This window comes from Trematomus bernacchii, unplaced genomic scaffold (genome assembly GCF_902827165.1).
Source record: "Trematomus bernacchii unplaced genomic scaffold, fTreBer1.1, whole genome shotgun sequence".
Classification (NCBI taxonomy): Eukaryota; Metazoa; Chordata; class Actinopteri; order Perciformes; family Nototheniidae; genus Trematomus; species Trematomus bernacchii.
The window spans coordinates 21,012,239-21,033,348 of NW_022988043.1; the positions used below are offsets into that span (position 1 = coordinate 21,012,239).

Here is a 21,110-nt window from a genome sequence, read left to right on the forward strand (position 1 = left end):
CTGCGGATATGTTGAATCTGGTTGTCACTATGGAAACCTCCATACCACTCCGCGGTCTGGGAAAGGCTTTTATTTTCTAAACAAAGCGTATCAAGAAGAGAGCGAGCTTCCCTTTTCCGGTCACTTCCGGTAAAGTTTCAAGACAGCTGAGCTAATGCACGTATTATGACTCTATTATGCTAGTGTAGCGTAAAAAATATGTATATTCAATGTTTATACTTGGTAATACTGATGTAGCAACGATATAACTTTACGTAGAGAAGACAATATTAGCGTATAACGTTATGGCTTTACTTAGCAACTAAACGTTAACCTGTAACTAGCTTTAGCTGCCTCATTGAAAATAATGAATGCAAAATGGCTTTGAAAGTTTCACCTTTAGTTAGACAGTGTTGTTTTTCGAGGCTCTATAGTTCCTAACACTTTTTAAATTAACACATTGTTACAAGACGCTCTTTTGGTTCTACACAGATACTTTTATTTTGAAAGCGGGAAACAGCCGGCACAAATGATGATCAGCTGACTGAAATGTTGACAAAGCAAGTTGGCTACCACCGGTGGAGGAAGCAAAAACCATTGCTGATCATTTTGTAGATTAACTTTACTGAAATATCCGATGCATACTTCACGATGACCTGAGATATTGTATTAGGTGTCTGTTCGCTTGTGTGGCTGCACAACAATTTGTACACACAAGTAGACGATACTCTGGAAATAGTTTTCGCCTAACCTGTGATCCATGAAAAACGTGAACAAGAAGACCCCAATAGTAACATTACTGTCGTCAGTATGGACATCCAAAACGAGAGTAGAAGGCTGCTGGATGCGGAGGATGGAGATGAGGACCTTACTGGACTCATGTCTGAGCAAGATGCTTATCTGAGGTCAGTTAACACAACCATACACAGTACCGAGCTGAGTGTAGTCTGTTTTATCAACACAAATATGGATTTTTAAAGTACCATTACAGAAGTCTTACATTTATCTGTATGTTAACTTCAAGGGGCATAGTTTACACCCTTCTAACTGTAAGGCAATTCATGCTGGTGTATTACAAACAATTGAATGCACTTTTAATAATTCAAAGGATATCCATTTATTTTTTAATGTAGTACCAAAAAATATAAAATGTTGACTTGTCTCTTGACAATAATGTGCCTATTAGTTGTTCCACTACCATTTGGACGTTATTATTGAAGAGGCTTCACCATGGACCAGTGATGTAATTGTTCAAGTTCTCATTCCTATCATGTGCTCCACAATTACAGCAAAGCAGTCGTTGGCAGTTAAAATATTGGGCCTTAGGGCAACAATACTTATTTAATATACTGTATGTAAAACAGAAAATCTGACAAGTAAAAGCAAAAACAGCTTTAAATAATAGTGCAAGTTATATCCAGCTGGTTAGGATACTCTCAATGATGCGCCCGTAGAAGTATCCTGGAGTCTATGTTTAACCTCCTTAGCCTTTTGGAGGAAGAAGAGCCTCTTGTTCTCTTTGAGATGTTGTTTGCGTGGTGAGTTCAGGTTCACTTTAAGATTGTGGTACGACTGGGCGGTAGTCAATGAAGCAGAGGGCTTTTTGAAACAAGTCTGTAGTCATCAGATCTAGGTGATTTGCTGGATTAAGCAGTTTGAAAGGTCTACACATTATGTCCTGTATGTTTCTATTGGGCTCCTGAGTCTGTTGTACTTACTTAACTGGGGAGATTATATTAAAGCATGCCAAGTTACTCAGCTCTTCTGGGAGAGATGTGGACATTATATCAGCCTCTTGTAGTCTGTGATGGTTCTTAGTCAAAAACATATTTCTGGTGTTGGGGCTCTGGTAGTTAGAAAGAGGTGAGCAATGTATTTTTCATTCTGTAATCATTTTCTTGATTAACAAACACGTATTAATGTGAAGAGATATCAGAATGCACTGCCTGTGGACTGAGCTACTGCCACCCAAGTCCTTTTAGCCAGCAACATGTCAGAAAACAAGTTATTCTTTTTGTTTGTCCATAATCAATCCAGCACCTAAAGGAATTGGTTAAAAATGTTATTGAGAACATAAAAAAGCACAAATCTTCAGAGAAGCTGGGGTCAGACAATGTTAATCCATTTATTGAATAATGGTTTTAGCAGAAGAGTTGCATCACTGTTGTTTCTTTCCATGCCCTACAGAGGGGAAGAAAGCTAATGGCTAGTCAGCAAGAAAGTGCAGCTGCCTTAAACAGTATAAATGATTTTCAACTTACATACTCCAAATACTTTTCTATCATAGTATAGGTTTCCTTATGTACTAACACAATACAATTATTATTCTTGTTTAAACATTAAAAACAATTGAAAACAGACAGAATCAAAATCACATTATTTTTATTTTTTGAAAAGAAATGAACACACTGACCTTTGTCCTTCATCTTCTTTCCGTCTTTCTCTCCACAGTAAAGTGAAAAACAGGAATCTGTACTTGGCAACGTTTGTGTCTGTTCTTGGTCCCATGAGCTTCGGGTTCGTGTTGGGGTACAGCTCCCCTGCCATCCCAGAACTTACCAGTATCAGTGACCCTCGGCTGCGGCTGGACGCTAACCAGGCCTCCTGGTTTGGGGTAGGATGTTACCATATCACTTGGCTCAAAGCAGAACTGCTTTTAAAAGATGTGTTTTCAACATATCAGCAGTTTTATGTCACCACATGTTGCCCATACACATCTCATTGGATTCACATGGGTTCAAAACATGGTAAAAGTATAAAGAAACACCAAAAAAACTCTAATAGTACCAGACGTCTAATGTAAGTTAACTTAAAGGTGGGGTAGGTAATTTTGGAGAAACCGGCTCGAGTGCGCTAGAATTTGAAAATACACAGCTGGAAGAAATCTGCCACTTCCTTACAGAGCCCCTCCTCCAACACACACGAACGCGCACATGACCAATGAGGGCACGAGATAAGTTTGTGCACAGATGGAAGGCTGACAGGCAGGTAGGCCATCCAGTTATTTTAGCCGGGCCGGCTAAAATGATTGGTCGTGCTTTTTACAGTACTACGGCTTCCACAGAGGACATTTTTTTATGGATTTTTTGTCAAAGCACTTAAGATATTCATTGCTATCGGGATGTTAAGAGCATTCCATGGAATATAACAAAAAGTGTATCTCGAGCCGGTTTCTCAAACTTACCTACCCCACCTTTAAGTGAGTAATTAAGCATTTAGTTTTTGTAATTTTTTTTGGGTAGTTGCTTGTGTATACTTATTGTTGCATGTGTATTGGTGTGTTAACCCACGGTGGCCGACTGCTGCAAACGAATTACAACGGCCCAAAACACGTGCATTAGGAGAAAAACGCTGCAAATACAAAACACAGTAAATAGAAACGCTGCAAGAATCTCAAGACACAACGGAAACAGGCAAAGCTGGGACCGGAGTGCTTGTTGATGTTCGGGGATTATAAAGTTGGCCAACTGTCGCAAATAGAAAACACAAATGTACCAAAACACATGTGGCACATTTGTGTTTTTTATTATTGTAGGAGCCATGAAACGTATATAGCAATGCGTTTGGTTTTGATATAGGATGTTTGTTTGGTCACTGTTGATTGGTTGGCTTGGGTCACATGGATATGGGCGGCACTCATTATAATCCTGTTCACCCGCGTGAGGTGTGTGTGTGGAAGAGAGGGTGACACAGGGCCGTTGTACTTTTTGTTGACCGCACGTTTTAATGATTGCGTTGATTAATATAACGATGTACATGTCCAAGGAAAATAAGTTGATCATCCCAGTTTTCATTAAACCACATTATTTTTCAACAGAGTTTTTGATCTCAGCAAGTACTTTTTTGTAGCGTGTCACACAATATCTAACAGGCCCGGCCTCAGCCTCTCAGCGACTTTGTTTGTTGGCTTGTTTCCTGCTGTCGCTATATTTTGTCAACAAAAAACAACACAACAAGCACACAAGGCGTAAGGCGATCATCATCAAACAGCGCATGGATTAAGGATCTATTGGAGGAGAATGGAGATAAGAAATCATTGGAAACAATTCACGGAGGTAAGCACTGGCTGTTAATAAAGATTGCAGTTTTGGAAGCCGCATTCAACGCGGATCACGGCTAGGTAAGCCTTACCACTGAATGTGCTCATATTCACCGCCGTGTATCTCCACTGTATATCTCCGCTCTGTCGCATGGAAGTTGCTCTGCTCTGTTGATGTGGAAATGTGATGCTTTTCAAGGAATTTTCTTCCGATCTGTGAGTGTGTTACAATCAAACGAATGCACTGAAGAAGCTCCAATAATCAAACGGAGAAAATGAGTCAAATAAATGTTGACGTGGAAAATGTTGAAATGGACTATGAGAAAAGAGAACGCAAACTCACTGCGAAGGCATTGGTAAATAAGATAGAACAACTTCAACGGGAACGTAAAACCAGTGTGAATAAAATAAAAGCACTCATACCAGAAATAAAAGCACATATGAGAGAAAAAGGAAATGCCTCACGTGTGCAAACTCATTTAGATAATTTAATTCAACTGGGTAAAAAAGCCATTATTTCACATGAAATGTTGATTCCTTTACTCCCAGAGGATGAACTAAGCATTCGGATGGAATGAACTCTTATATTGAACAAAGAAACCTTAAACCACAAGCCCTCTACACTGCCAAGGACAATATAAATACTCCACAAATGTTGCTAAACCAAAGAGAGACTAGCAATGACTTCTTGGATCCAACAACACGGCCTAATGAGAACATGTCACCTTGGTTCCTTTCCTCAGAGCCAGTATCCCTTAAAAAATCTAATTTGAAAACACAAATGAATTATGGAGATACTTTGAACTCAAGTGAAGATCAAAACAACATACTGGGCATTATGAGAAAACCAAATGAAATAACCACACTGTTAATACAACAGCAATGTCTTTCATCCTTGCCAAAGAGAGAGATTCCAGTTTTTGATGGCGACCCATTAAAATATCATACATTTATGAAGGCTTTTGAGAATGGTGTTGAGAAAAACACAAACAGCTACAGTGACCGACTCTATTTTTTGGAGCAGTACACTCAGGGTCATCCCAAAGGACTTGTTCGAAGTTGCCAGCATATGGATCCAGAGAGGGGATATGTCAAGGCTAAAGCTTTAATCAGGGAGCAGTTTGGAAATGAGCAGAAAGTGGCATCTGCATATTTGCAAAAGGCTCTTTCATGGCCTCCTATAAGAACAGAAGATGTTAAGGCTCTGCAAGACTACAGTTTCTTCCTTAGAGCATGTGCAAACGCAATGGAAGAGGTGCAGTATTTGCATGAGCTTGACATGGCTGCGAATATGATGATCATAATAAGAAAGTTACCTTACCAATTCAGAGACAAGTGGAGAACTTTAGCCTGTGAGCTGCAGGAGAGGAACAGCCACAGAGCAACATTCTTTGACATCACACATTTCATTGAGAGACAAGTTAAAATCTTAACCGACCCAGTGTTTGGAAACATACAAGATGCTCCCTTCATAACAACAAATACTGGTTTAAACCGATCACAGCCTCGCTCAAAGCCGCAGAGCAACATTCTTTGACATCACACATTTCATTGAGAGACAAGTTAAAATCTTAACCGACCCAGTGTTTGGAAACATACAAGATGCTCCCTTCATAACACAAAATACTGGTTTAAACAGATCACAGCCTCGCTCACATTTCGTAGGAACTAGCTTTGCCACCACTGTAGCCCTTGTAGAAAATGAAACCCAGACAGATACTGAATGGAAGGAACACATTCTGACAAAATGGAGGACATGTCTGTGCTGCGGAGGAGGTCACACCTTGGACTCGTGCCATCAGCTTGAAAAAGGAACACACAAAGAAAAGATAGGCTTCTTGATGGAAAAAGGTGTCTGTTTCGGCTGTTTGTGCGTGGGGCACATTAGCAGAAATTGCAAAAAACGAATTTCCTGTTCAAAATGTGGGTTCAAACATCCAACCATACTTCACATCCCTTCCAATGAATGAAGCAAGACACAATCCTGCTCAAGCCAAGAATACATCAGAGCTATCAGTGGACAGCACACTAGTTTCAAGTGACCTTACTGGGGCTGGTGATGACAACTGTAAACTTCCCATTGTTCCAGTGCAAGTCAAGTCAACGAAAGGCAGCAAGATTGTCACCACCTATGCTTTATTGGACCCAGGAAGTACAGCAGTGTTTTGTACAGAGGATCTGATGCACGAGCTCAGCCTAACTAAAGAAGGCGCAGATTCTTTTATGAACCATGGGCCAAGAAAGGGTCTTAAATAGCCATATTGTGTTGGGACTAGAAGTGGCTGTCTTAAAAAATGACAATTTCTGTGAACTGCCACAAACCTACACCCAAGAGTGCATGCCTGCCCACAGTGGGAACATTCCTAGACAAGCAGACCTACAAAGATGGCCTCATCTAAAAAACGTTAATTTGCCTGAAATAAATGCAGGGATTGGACTGTTGATAGGAACCAATGTTCCTAAGGCCTTGGAACCATTGGAAGTCATATGCAGTGTGGATGATGGACCCTATGCAAGCAGGACAATCCTAGGCTGGACAGTGAATGGACCACTTAAAGGAGTGAGTGGGAATGCAATAGACTTTGACAAACCAGAAGTATCTGTGAACAGAATCTTAGTTATGAATTTAGATGAACCTTGGCCACAGCAGTTCGGCACAGACTTACCTGAATACAGATTGGAGGAACAAGCTGGAATGTCAAGAGAGGATCTCAAGTTTATGAAGTTTGCGAAGAAAGTGTTTTCTCAGCAAGAGCCGAAGAAGAAGTGTAAAAAGAAAAGTTTTAAAGATGGGAAGAAGCCTCATCCCAAATCCCAACAAAAGCCCTCTCCTTCAACGGCTGCTCAGAAAGGCGCCCGCTGCAAGCAAAATAAATGTAACAGCCATCGTGTTCAACAAGGTGGAGACCGTGGAGAACAAGATGAAGTGGACCAACGTGCTCTACAAGGCCGAAGGACTCAAAATCAAAGACGACGAGGACACGCTGCGCTCCTCGTTAAAGGAGGAGTGGGGCGATCGAAGCGAGAATATCACGGAGAAGATGCAGAAACGGCAGGAAGAGACGGAAGAACATCCGACATCAGTGACATCTTTACCACAATATTGACTCTTTTCGACTGACAGACTAAAAGGACACTAAGGATTATTTTTGACTGAGCCTAGGTGGTGGTACCTTTTGGCCTTATGACTCGTATAAAGAAAGATGAAGGAAAACTACACATGCATGAACTGCAACTGTATGGACTTGAGTACCAAGCTATAATTGTCACATGTCTCCCATTTTAATAATGTTAGTAATTATAATGTATACTAACCTAATAATTAGAGGCTGGTGTGTAGGAGCCATGAAACGTGTATAACAAAAAGTACAACACAGGGCCGTTGTACTTTTTGTTGACCGCACGTTTTAATGATTGCTTTGATTAATATAACAATGTACATGTCCAAGGAAAATAAGTTGATCATCCCAGTTTTCATTAAACCACATTATTTTTCAACAGAGTGTTTGATCTCAGCAAGTACTTTTTTGTAGCGTGTCACACAATATCCAACAGGCCCGGCCTCAGCCTCTCAGCGACTTTGTTTGTTTCCTGCTGTCGCTATAATTATTGTGACACATGTGACATGTGTTTTGGCACATTTTATGTTTTTATATTTGCATCCTTTCTGAAGCTGCAGCGTGTTTCTCCTATTGTAAATGTTCTTGGCCGTTGTAAATGGTTTGCACCCGTTGGCCAGCATATAAACCTTTTATAAATCGAAATAAGTATCATGAATAATCATGAGTGAAATGTTTGGACAGAAAAGCTAGGCAGCAGAGAAGAGCAGATTTCTGACAACAATCTACTTCTAATGTGTACTTGGAGTTGTCAAATTGGGCAAATCCCAAGGCTCAGTGTTGTTTATTTCTCAGTCCATAGTGACGGTGGGGGCGGCGGCCGGCGGCCTGCTGGGCGGATGGATGGTGGAGAGGTTCGGCCGGAAGCTCAGTCTGATGTTCTGCTCGCTGCCGTTCGTCTTCGGGTTCACCATGATCATCGCAGCTCAGAACGTGTGGATGCTGTACGTCGGAAGAGTGCTCACCGGCCTCGCCAGCGGGGTCACCTCACTGGTGGTCCCGGTAATTAGCACCGGCACGCTTTCCAGCACCTAAAGGAATTGGTTATCATTTTGATTGAGAACAGAAAAAGAGCACATGTTTGGAGAAGCTGGGGTCAAATAATGTAATTGAATAATTGTTCTAGCAGAAAAGTAGTTTCACTGTTGTTTCTTTCCATGCCCTACAGAGGGGAAGAAAGCTAATGGCTAGTCAGCAACAAAGTGCAGCTGCCTGAAACAGTATGAATGATTTTCAACCGACATACTCCAAATGCTTTTCTATCATCTTATTGGTGAATGAATGAATGAAATGAACACTCCCCAGTATCGCCTTTTTACTTCAGACGTTGTGATGTGCAAACATTCATATATAAGCAGCGGAACTGTCATTGATTCCAAATTGGGAGAATAGTTTTGTTGCAGCAGCATGTTTACAAGGCATGGTACATGAGATACAAATATGATACAATTTAAACTAAATAAACATAAACTGTAAATATATCCAATTCAACTCCAATCCAACTTTATTTCTATAGCACATTTAAAAACAGTTGACCAAAGTGCTGTACATCAATAAATACAAACATATAAAAAAATAACAGATAGGACATCAAAACAAATGTAGAACACAGGACAATAAAAAACATAGCCACAGACTGAAAACTCACATACAAAATAAACAGTAAAAATCCACTGATAGACATAGACTTACAACTTAAACAGCGTATATAAACATAGGGTACTAAATACACAACACAAGTATGCAAATAGCCATTTTTTTTAATTAAAATGTGATTGCATTACAGGTATGTCTGTGGAATATTAGCACATCTGTTTGCGTTGTTATGCTGCATATTTATAAAACATCAATAACTACATCCTTTTTAAATGTGTCTCTTATACATATTTTCCCTGACAAATTACTTTCGAGCTTAAACATTTGGAAAGACAATTCATGTATTTACAGAAAATGAAATGTCAACTGTTAATGTATTTGATAAATATTGATTAATCACTCAAGTATTTTATAAAGCAAAATTGCCAAACACTCTCTGCTTTTAGCCTCATAAATATAGAGCCTTTGCTAGGTTTTCTATTTTACATTATTGTTCTATCAAATGACAAAACAAGCATTTTGATGTGCTGGTAACTTTGGATCTTTTTGTACAACCAATAATGAATTAATAAGTAAGTAAACAGCATCTGAATCAATAATAACGCAACAAAAAAATATGAATAGTAATATACCTATGATTTTTGGCTATAGCTGCAACTTGTTTGTTTCTCTTTTACTCAGTTCGATAATGTAAATAGTTTGATAGTTTCATTATGTGTCTTTGGGTAAAAGTCTAGAATATCACTGAGCGTTCTCTGGTGTAATTTTCTCTTTGTCTCTCTTCATACAGCTGTATATCTCTGAGATGGCCCATGAGCGGGTACGCGGGACCTTAGGCTCCTGTGTGCAGCTCATGGTGGTGATAGGGATCATGGGAGTGTATCTCGCAGGTATGTCTCCTCAGCTTTATGTCTTTATGGAGTCCTTCAAACTCATGTAAAAAAGTCTGACTACAGGATATTGAAACTTGCTGAATGTTTAAGAAACATAAGTCGCACGAGGTCACAGTTTACAAGCTGTATATCATTAACTTCCAGCGTATGACAGTAGCTGCAAAATACATAGCTACAAATCTTATCTCAAAATGTGTAATATCTTTGCTCGTTCTGGTTATTATCTGTATTCATTATCTTCTCTAAACACCTAATGTAAACCTGCTTAGTTAAACATGTCCTGAGGTTGCTATACTGTTTCCAACGTCTGGTTCAAAGGTTGCAGTGCATCATGTGATGTCATCATCCTCAAATATGAGTCCCGTGCTGAAACTTCTACAGCCTCACTGACCTGCCTCTCGCTAATCTTGTTAGCCGCATGCCATTCACTTTGACCCAATAGAAGATGTGTGTCCCATGACATGGGTTGTCTCCTGTGAGAGGACATGTATATATTATGTCGTTTGCCCTTTAATGTGTCACACATTTGGTATTATTCAATGTGATATAAAGGAATCCAATTTTCACAGTAGTAACGGTTTGGTAGTTTTCAAACTAGGAACACAAATTGGAATCTAATTTTGTCACATGCCAGCTGCTGTTCAGCACAAAGGTGAACACTGTGGTCGTTGTTGAAAAGCCAGTGGAACAATCAGATCTGCTGGCAAATATATTTTTGGATGCAGCAGATGAAGACGGCCGTGACTGGACAAGGCTCCTCTTTGTCCTGCAGCCTTCAGTCTGACATGCACACAACTGGGGGGAAAAACTCGATGCTTGGTCCAACAATTTGAAAATACAGACAAGAAGGAAAGAAGGAAATTCAGGCAAATGACGTCCCTTTTGTAGGAGATAATTACCTTGTCCATTGCCAACATTGGCTGCAAAAAAACCTAAAACACTCAAAAGTTAGCATCAAGCAGCAAGGGCTCCCTTAACAAAAGTTAAAAGGTGTTTTCAATTACATTTTGGAATATCTCAAAAATAAGCTCTTTGACAAACACACTTTTATATTTACACATTTTGCTCCGCAGGATAATCTGTACATATTAACACAAGTTTTATGATTCTTTTAAGCGTAAAGGCAATTATCAAAAGTACAACGCTAACGCTAGGCTATACACCTTATATATACAGTCTATCTATGCTATACACCAGTGTTTCTCAAAGTGTGGTCCGCGGACCACTGGTGGTCCGTGAGTGACCCTAGTGGTCCGTGAGTATATTAGTAACATTTCACATTTGAAATAAATAAATAAATTTAAGTTTTCCGCACTCTCGCGGGAATATCTCCGCAATGGAGCGAGCTTAACTTTCGATTGCATGATATAGCCCATTGCAACACCTTCGTCACACATGTTGCCACTTGTTTGTACCATTTTCAGGCGATTTGTAATAAATAAAAACGATGTGTTTTTTTTTTAGATTTCAAGAAGCGTCTAAAACAAACAATGGATGTCTTTTATGAAAATGTATCCATGCTGGAAGTAGATTTAGATGTGTTAGGAGTTAGATAGAGATTATTATCTAATATATGCATCCGATGAAGCGTTGCATGAAGTCTGTTGATGATCAGAGGCTGTTGTTGGGGCTGCATAAACGTTTTTACATTTTTGTTTTGTAGGCAGACCATGCAGGCCAGCCCGATGGTCACCAAGGTTCATGTTTTAATAGCATTTTTACAAAAAAAGCCCAGGCGAGCCTAACATGTGAAAAAAGGGCTTAGACCTCAGAGAGATAAACTTGGGCCTGCGACCATAGTTTTACTGTATTTTGTTTTGAAAATCCACAGCTGAGGTTTGTGTCGTAATACATGCAGTGTATTTTGCATCTCTCTCAGTAGCCAACGATCTTTGAGTCTGTTGGCTCGGACATAAACTCCGTAATAAATGTAGTCTACATTTAAAAAAAAAACCTGAGCATTTCAAATCGCATTTGAACAAAATGCTTATATAATATGTAGTTGTAATTGTATTGTTGATTTAATGTGTGAACGAGGCGATATAGAGAAGTTAAGCTGTCATTATTAGGCTGTAATTTGTTATCTACTGTTGGAGTGGTAAGCAGGCCTATTGTTTTTGGATATTTGTGGAGTTAGGTGGTCCGTGAGTGTTTTTTTATTGGTTAAGTGGTCCTTGGTGTGAAAAGGTTTGAGAAACACTGCTATACACGAACTGCGTCAATGTCGCACGGATGCGCATCTCAGCTAAAGGCGGCTAATGTTCGGAGTGATTACGTTTAGTAGTGTTATTTGTTCACCAGAATAATCTCACAGATTAATAGTACATATTAATCACCAGAAGTTAAATCTAACGTTATAAACAAACATCACGTCGCAACGGCTTCGCATCTCCACCGCTAAACTTAACGAGGCTAATGTTTTTTGCGTGATTACTTTTAGTAGTTTAATTTAGCCACTGCTTCTAGCAACCACTCTTTTTAGGACACATAGAAGCTTCAGACATTCACAAGTGGGGTATTTACTGATGTATTTTATGTCTTTGAACATCATTTAAAAATACCTTCAGCTTGTGTTGACAACAAACCATATGTCATGCCTTCACTCAAAAACACCTTCGAAAAATGTTCAGATTAGCTAACTGGAAGTAAGTAAGTAAAGTTTATTTATAAAGCGCTTTTCACAGACAAAGTCACAAAGTGCTTGACAAAACAATAAAACATCATCATAGGAATCGTACAATGGTAAATGAACACACAAGCCACGTGTTAAGAAGTCATAAAAGCACCAAAACATCATAAAAACACAATAAAAACACAATCAAACACAATGAAAACAAAATATAAACGTAGTATAAAATAGAATAAAATCAAGCACACCGGTTACCCAAACGCCTGCCCAAACAGGAATGTCTTTAAATTAGCTTTAAAGGAGTCAACAGAGTCAGCAGACCGTAGATGAGCGGCCAGAGCGTTCCATAGCTTAGGAGCCACGGCTTCCAACGCTCGATCACCGCGGGTCTTAAGGTGGTTACGTGGGACAGACAGTAAATTGTGCATGTGTGACCTGAGTGGGCGGGCTGATGTATATGTATGAATTAGGTCAGCCACATAAGCAGGAGTCTGACCGTGCAATGCTCTGTAGGTGAGAGTGAGGATTTTGAAGTGTATCCTATAAGCTACAGGGAGCCAGTGAAGAGATCTCAGTATTGGGGTAATGTGGGACCGTTTGTTTGACCGGGTGAGAAGTCTAGCAGCTGCATTTTGGACTGCCTGCAGACGACCAAGAGCAGACATGCTGAGAGAGGAGAACAATGCGTTGCAGTAGTCAATGCGAGATGAAATAAACGCATGTATAATCATTTCTAGGTCGGGTGTTGAAACTACAGATTCGTAGGTGGAAGAAACAAGATCTCGTCAGTTGCTTAACATGGGTATCAAACGACGCGGATTGGTTAGAATGCTAACTCATTTCTGGGTTATAAAACTCATTCCTGCACCACTATCTTCTGAGCTGTGTGACCTCGTCCTGCAGGGCTCTACCTAGACTGGCGCTGGCTGGCAATCTGCTGCTCCATCCCGCCTACGCTGCTGATGGTCTGCATGTGCTTCATGCCAGAGACGCCGCACTTCCTTCTGTCACAGGGCAAGAGGCGGGAGGCCGAGGAGGCGCTGCGTTTCCTGCGAGGTCCGGACGCCCCCATCGAATGGGAGTGCGCCCGCATCGAGGACGCCTGTAATGAGGAGGTGAGTCTGGAGAGTTTTTACAATGATTTTTGGTCTATCCATGAAGAACATTTATGAATGAAATGTCTCACTGATGGTTTCCTAAAGCGTTTGGTCAGTGAGAAAATGTGTGTTTCCTCTCAGGGCTCTAGATTCCAAATGTCCGACCTGAAAGACCCTGGAGTCTACAAGCCTGTGATGATCGGGGTCATGTTGATGATATTTCAGCAGATGACGGGAATCAACGCCATCATGTTCTACGCAGAGAACATATTTGAACAGGCACATTTTAAGGTGAAAAGGCTTTTATGTGTGATTTATTCCATCGGATAAATCACAGATTATAAATAAAATGTTTGTTCCTGTGCCAATTTGGTTTTGTGACAATTAGTCGATTTGCAAAGAAGTAAATAAAAGATAAGATAAAATATTTATATAAACATAAGAAGATAAAGTATTAATTAAAAACTAAACTAATCTATCATCATCAATCTAAACATTACAAATGAAAGTAAAATGTACACTAAAAGATACTTTACAATAAAAAATACAAATAGTTATATCAACCTGAGAAGTAATAATGTGAAAATTAGCATGTTTATTACTTTATATTAAATAAAAACTGTATTTGTGCTCCTGTTCTGTCCTCTGTCGCCGTGCGACAACGTTTTAATGTAACTGTCGTCGAAAATAATGATTGATAGCTATGTGCTATGCAAAGCAAAATAATTGAAATCATTGTTGGACTTTTTTCCAGGAATAGTTCCACATTGGACATTGAGAGAGCCTGTTATTCCCTGGTCAGAACTTGATATGTTTAAAGAGGCCCGATTATGCTTTGGGGGTTCTCCCTTTTCCTGTAGTGTGTTAATTAGGTTTTTCTGCATTCTTCAAAGGCTAAAATCGCAAAGTTCCCTCCAGAGGGAGTTTCTCTCCCACACACTCCCCTGTTACTTCTGTAACATAGTGACATGTCACAGTAGAGGCACAAAATATAATTATGAAACGTGAACATTTGTGTAATATTGCCCCCCTTAAGGATATACTTAATCTAAACGCAAACAAAAAGTAATGATTTGACTACATTTCAATCATAAATCCCTTTGATTTGTTGGTACATGAAATTGTAATTCATACCATGTATGTATGATGTATATGTTTTTTAAAAGCGTCAATGTGAATGTGTTGTTTCTCAGGAGAGTGACCTGGCCTCGGTGATCGTGGGTCTGATTCAGGTCGTCTTTACGGGAGTGGCCGCGCTGATCATGGACAGAGCTGGAAGAAAAATCCTTCTCATCATCTCAGGTATTTTCAATCCAACTTCATATTTTAAACAAATATGTGACGGCACTCTAATACACCCTCCCTTCTTGGAGGAAATAACATTTGCCTTTAGTTTTAGTAACATTATGTAATAACAGGAAGCAATATATCATGCATTTTTTCCCCGCATTCTGTAAAACAATATTGCAGGGCTGATTACAAAATGCTGGGGTTAAACAAATGTTTTATGAAGATGTAATAATGCCATATGAATAATTTTAAGCAACATGGATTCTTGACCTGCATAAAGCATTGTTTAGCACACTAAAACGGGTAAGATCATATCTATCTGGTCCTTCTCAAAGTGTTTGTATAGTAATAAAGTGTAGGCAATTAAACCATGATCAGTGCTACAAGGCTCAATTTTGGGACCACTGTTGTTCAGCAATTATATGAATGAATATCAGTTTTTGAGGATGTAGACATCCAGATATATTCTAACAACACGGACAATCCTGTAATAATCAAATACAAACCGTGTATCCACAGCTTAGTGTGAATGGATAAATGATCAAAAACTTAAATCACAAAGCAAAAAGATCAAAATACAGTCAATATACCACAATCCTAAGAAACTCAAGAGATGAAAAATCATCAGAACTTCAAATAACAAAACATCCATCAATGATTTAAATACAATGAGGGCTCATTGCTTAAACATTTGTAGTGAGTGTGGGTCCTTTAACACTCTGAAAATAGTCCAGTTCAATTTAAGGTGGATATGGGTGTTTATGAATACAGAGTTCAGAGTGTGGCGTTTGGGTGCAGGTTAGAGTGTAGGGTTTTGGGGGGATTGGAGGAGAACCTGGAAGTGGCAGAGCAAAACTTACCTGGAGGTCCAGGCAGGCCAGGGAAGATCCCAGAGCATCACATGCAGGTCAAAAGATGATGTTTAAGATGAATTGTATTCATCCCACCAGCTCCCGGGGTCATGTGTTTTCAAAAGTACAGCCTGGTTGACCAAAAAAGTCCCCAAAAATGCAGCTAGGTTAATAAACTGGATCAGACTGCCACTTCTTTCCTCTTTCAGCATTTTTTCACAGCCCTCTCGTCTCCTTTGTGCAACTTTCAGCAGTCATCTCCTTTCCTCTTCAGCTCACAGGTGTGGCTTATTTGTCAAAATAGCTTCCTCCAGCTCTCAGGTGTGGATTGTTTAGCCCCTCCCCTTTATGATCAGGGAGGGAATCTTTTTTTATTCGACCCCTTCCTGCTACCAGCGCAGTAGAGGAGTAGGGTTTGAAATATTACCTGCACAGCTATTTTTACCAAATGATCATAACAGACTTTGCTTGTTTCCCATTCATAATCAAGGTGTTGCCATGGCGATCAGCACCACAGCTTTCGGGGTTTACTTCTACCTGGTGTCTAAAAATCACCCCCCCACACTGGGACACTTGGTGCTGGACATCCAGAGCACAGCGGGCGAGGAACCCCATGCTGACCTGGCCTGGCTGGCCCTGGCCAGCATGGCTGTCTTCATCACAGGTGAGACCCTGACTCCCTGACACAACTCTAACCCTGTCATTAAAGGCCCCGACACGCAGAACAAGCACCAAAGAGCAAGTTTAGACATTTATTAGAGCGCTTTTCCGAGTGCTCAAAGCGCTTTATATTACATATTACACATATCAGACATACAATTAATGGGATACTATTGTGCTTTTTGGGTTTTTTCCCTTTCCTGTAGTGTGTTATATAGGTTTGTGTGCATGTAAATGGTCTGCAAAGGCTAACATCCCTGTCCCTTTATGAACATTAAAGCATGTAAACATGTCACAGTAGAGGCACAAAATACAAATGTCCACCTGAACCTTTGCAGAATAGGGCCCCTTTAATCCACAGCAATGCATCATATTCCACTAGATCATCATATGTTTATAGCGTTCCTGTGAGAACTACACATTTCTTCTCAGAAAAGCCTTCTTTATTTAAATGATGGCCATGCTTTTCCTAGCTAATCCAAGAAGCTTTTGAATGAGCTTGAAAAAAATGATAATTTTAATAAAGGAACGCTTTGTCCTTCAAATGATCACAGATATTCAAAATCTAACTTCATATAATCACAAGTTGCATACAATTGAAATGGACTAGTATGTCCAGTTTGTATTTAAGTCCTTGGTTGAATCTTTAATTGTTTCCTTCCACCACTGGGAATATTTTAGAACATATAGACTGGTCTGTGTGCCTCCACAGGTTGCACAACATTAATAATCGCTGTTGTGTTCAGGTTTCGCTCTCGGTTGGGGTCCCATCCCGTGGCTGATTATGTCGGAGATCTTCCCGTACAAAATTAGGGGGGTGGCCAGCGCAGTGTGCGTCCTCACCAACTGGAGCATGGCTTTCTTCATCACCAAAACCTTCCAAGACATGATGGTGAGTGATCAACAGGACTTGTTTAGTGATCATGAGCATGTTTTCCGGAGGTCATTTTGTGTATGCTATACAGGCAATAGATACACACAAATGACAGGACAGTATGATGAGATGACAGTCCCAGCTGAAACAAACAAAAGTTCAAATGAAATTAAATAAATAACAAAAGACAAAACAGAAGTGTTTGTGGTGAGAAGCCTGAAATAAGGTCTGTTGGTAACACAAGCTGAAGAGATTTGCACGTTTTGTTCTACGACATAAAATATGTCAGTAAATACTCCACTTGCGAACGTCCGAAGCTTCTCCGTGTATCATAAAACGGAGGTTGCTTACAGGTGAATAAATGGGACTACTAAACGTCATCACGCCGACCCAAGTCTGCCTTTAGCTTAGCGGTGGTGATGTGCAGCCATGCCAAACATACATCATCACTGCACCACTCTTATGTGCATATCATAATTATTGTTCCAAATAATCTCTTCGCTGATATTGGCCCATTGTTATGGCAACATTTCCTTCTGAAAAATGTGCTATTTTTTACAGAACGCATAACTTATTGGATATAGTCAACGAAACCTCTATGATCCTAATTATTTCATCTTGACAGAAAAACATTATAAACATTTAATCTCTTAATCTATGACATGATTATTCAAGTAATTTGTTCGTTTCACTTTAACCAACGTGAGGAATTTGTTGCTTCTCACAGTTTCATATCAACGTAAAATTATCTTCGTTTGGTTTTGAACATTGTACCTACAAAATAAGACGTCACTCTGGAAAATGCAAAAGATAAAATGAGTTTTAAAGTTAACTGACATTTTATAGTGTTAATAAAAAAAGGTAATTTGTATGTGTTTTGGTTAGAGCTTCACGATACAGAAAAATATAAATCATTGCAATTATTTGGACTGATATTGCCGTTGCGTTATGATTCGCAATATCGGAAGAAATAGTCATTTTTGAAACATTATTCACAATATTGTTGAAAAATAATATGAAATCATCTTTTTCTTTAGACAGGATCTGTACCAAACAAGGATTTTTTTATTAAGTCTGTAGAATACCTTTTCATACTTTATGAAATAGTCCATTCAGAAATATATTTTCACTTATTTACTTTACCAAATATTATGTTTGCTATGATTTGGATATTGCACTAGTCCATATTGCGATTTCGATACAGTTGTGAATCGTTTGGCAGCCCTTGTTTTGGTATCTACTGTGAAACAATGCAAGTTTCCTCTTTGAACTTTTCCAACATCTGCATCTAACTGTGATCTTTTCCAACATCTGCATCTAACTGTGACCTTTTCCAGAGTCTTCTGAGCAGCGCAGGAACCTTCTGGCTCTTCGCCTCCATGTGCACTGCCAACGTTATCTTCACCATCGCCTTCGTCCCAGAGACAAAGGGCAAGACACTGGAGCAGATCGAAGCCATCTTCAGAGGGACGTCAGGTCCATGAAGGCCCTCCTGCAGAAACACACATGACATAAACTGAAAAGTCCCAGACCTTATATATCTGGGCGGACTAATCCTCAGGACTCTGCGCGGGCATTTAAACTTTTTTTTTCAGTCAGTATGATTTAAAGTCAAATTTATAAAATAATTTTGTTCAAGGATTTATTGGAAAGTTGTTATAACAACTGTAATATGTAATGAATGTCACAATGTGGGCGAACGCGTTACAACGGCCCAAAACACTTCCATTAGGAGTAACGTGTTGCAGTTTTAAAAAATAATGCAAAAAAAACCCACAAATGTGACAAAACACATGCAAATTAAGAACCATCTTCAACTTGACAGCACATGCCCAGCATTTCGAAAACCTTCACCAACTTGAGGAAACATGCAAAGCGTTTACTAAAAGCAGATTCAAAACACTGCAAATAAAAAAAAGCTGTTTCCATTTTGTTTTGAGCTTCTTGCAGTGATTCGTTTGTGCAGCGATTGTAAGAAACTCTGCGTATGTTACGTCAAGTTGGTGAAGATGTTTCTTCCTTTGGATGTGTTTTGGCACTTTAGAATGTTTATATTTACATCGATTTTCAGTGCAGCGCTTTTCTCCTTCCTGTGATTTGGGCCGCTGTCGCGTGTTTGCGTGGATCGGCCACTGTAGAATGCTTTACATATTGCTTTCTAAAGGTGTTTTTTTACTAAATTCAACAGATGCAGTGTCTTAATGTATTACATTGTGTCCATTTTTTTACATAATTTGGTGTTATTAGATAATGTGTTGGTTTTATTGAAATAATTCAGCTGCCTGAGATCATTTTTGCAGGGTGTGGTTTATGAATGAACTGTATTGATTTTTAATGAAGTCTGTTAATAATATTTTGTACATAATGAGTGAGGTGAGATTACACTAAACTCATCTCTAAGCGTTGACCAATCACAACAGAGCCGGTCAGCTAACCAATCAGAGCAGACTGGGCTCTGGTTTCAGACAGAGGGTGAAAAGAGGTGCTGCAGCACAGGCAGTATGAGAAAAATAAAGAGCTTTTTGAACATTAAAGCATGTGAACATGTCGCAGCACAAAATACAAATATGGACCTGACAGTTAGCAAGGTCCCTTGAAACAAAGAATTTTGCAGAATCTTTATCGTACTGATGTTTTGGGAGGCGAATTATTTATGTGACTGGAGTCTGACTAATTGTTAATCTAACCGTAGTTTACATCATCAGAGAAATGAAGTGAAACTTGAACAGATTCTCTAATGCAAAGCTTTTCGAAGCATCTATCAACAACACTGCAAACTCTGTTTTTTTGGTAACTTATGTAATATTCGGCTCTTATTTTGTTTAAATTAAATGTTTTACAATTGTACTTTCTGTTTACAAATGTACTCTGAGTTCAGTCTGAACGGGAGCAAATGAAGCTCTTTGTTGTTGGTGTTTCTTATACCATTGCTATTAAAGAATTTCAACTTTATTATTATTATTATTAAAGGACAGCCTGGGATGCAGAAGGCAGAAAGAATACCCTTTTAAAAATGATGGCAGGATGATCTATCCGTACGAAATACGTGAAATTACAATTCATTTATAACCGAATATTCAACATTAATTTCAGGTGTTGTGTTGAAGGGGCTGAAACAGTTTTGAACCTCTGATTTTCGCTTTTTTTTTACTTTTACATTCTTGTCAGGTATTGTTTTGGATTTCTGATGATTTCTGATTAAATGAGCCACAGTTGGACAAAGAGGCCTGTGTACAATTTCACACTGTTATAGCCAAACATGGTGGTTGTAGTAATATTTGTGTAGCCTACTGCAAAGGACTTTTATAATTTCATAATTGTGAGTAATTAGTTGTATTGACTGGCTAAAAACGAGCTATCTGCATCTGAATCACGCATCACTATTACATTACATTTAGCTGACGCTTTCTCCTTTACAATGGTAAAATAAGACAACAAAACGTACATTTAAGGTAACTTTCCAGCAACACCGACCGATGACCGACTTCAAAACTCCCCGTCAACATGCGCTCCTGGTCCCAGCCGTGTGCATCACTGTTTAGTGTCCCCTTTTTTGTTTTCCTTATGTCCTGAGCTTCTTGCATCGTTATTATTTAACAACCTTTAACGTATGCAGCGTTTCTTAGAACGTTGTTAATGTTCGGCCACCGTAGTTTTACACCTAACGTGATGGCGTCATCCCTGACTTCATTCGAAGACTCCGAAGGGCAAGACGTCATCGATTTATGCCTTAAAGTTTTATGACGTAATGAGCATTTCATCTTCCCTGCAAGAGGCCCACACATCAAGTACTCCCCAGGTGGCTTGGTAAGACTTAGTTTGTTCAGAGAGACTGTAGCTTTTGAAAAAACAGCAAGTAAGAAAAGTAAACAAACGTTAACATTTTACATTTAATTTAAACATTGGGCTAAAAGTTGAATAAATTCCAACTCCAGGAACAACAGCAACTGGAGGTTGCACACACAAAACAACTCAAGGCAGCTTTATATTTCAAGGTGAACCCTTTGCTGCTGAAACTCAATTGTTTAATTTAGACACATTTCTCAAAATGGAGACAATTGAGTATGTTAAAAAAGTCCAGCT

At 39.3% G+C, this 21,110-nt stretch overlaps 1 protein-coding gene across 1 annotated transcript; it reads left to right on the forward strand.

Annotated features, from left to right (window-relative positions):
* The first annotated feature begins 525 nt into the window (after positions 1-525).
* slc2a8 (solute carrier family 2 member 8) lies at positions 526-20,251 on the forward strand. The gene is made up of 10 exons (XM_034118184.1): positions 526-884; positions 2,431-2,593; positions 7,933-8,139; positions 9,524-9,623; positions 13,159-13,370; positions 13,494-13,643; positions 14,546-14,654; positions 15,984-16,157; positions 16,900-17,045; positions 18,365-20,251. Exons 1-10 carry the CDS (start codon positions 790-792, stop codon positions 18,509-18,511), a joined length of 1,503 nt encoding a protein of 500 aa, XP_033974075.1. The 5' UTR covers positions 526-789; the 3' UTR covers positions 18,512-20,251.
* The last annotated feature ends 859 nt before the right edge of the window (positions 20,252-21,110 follow it).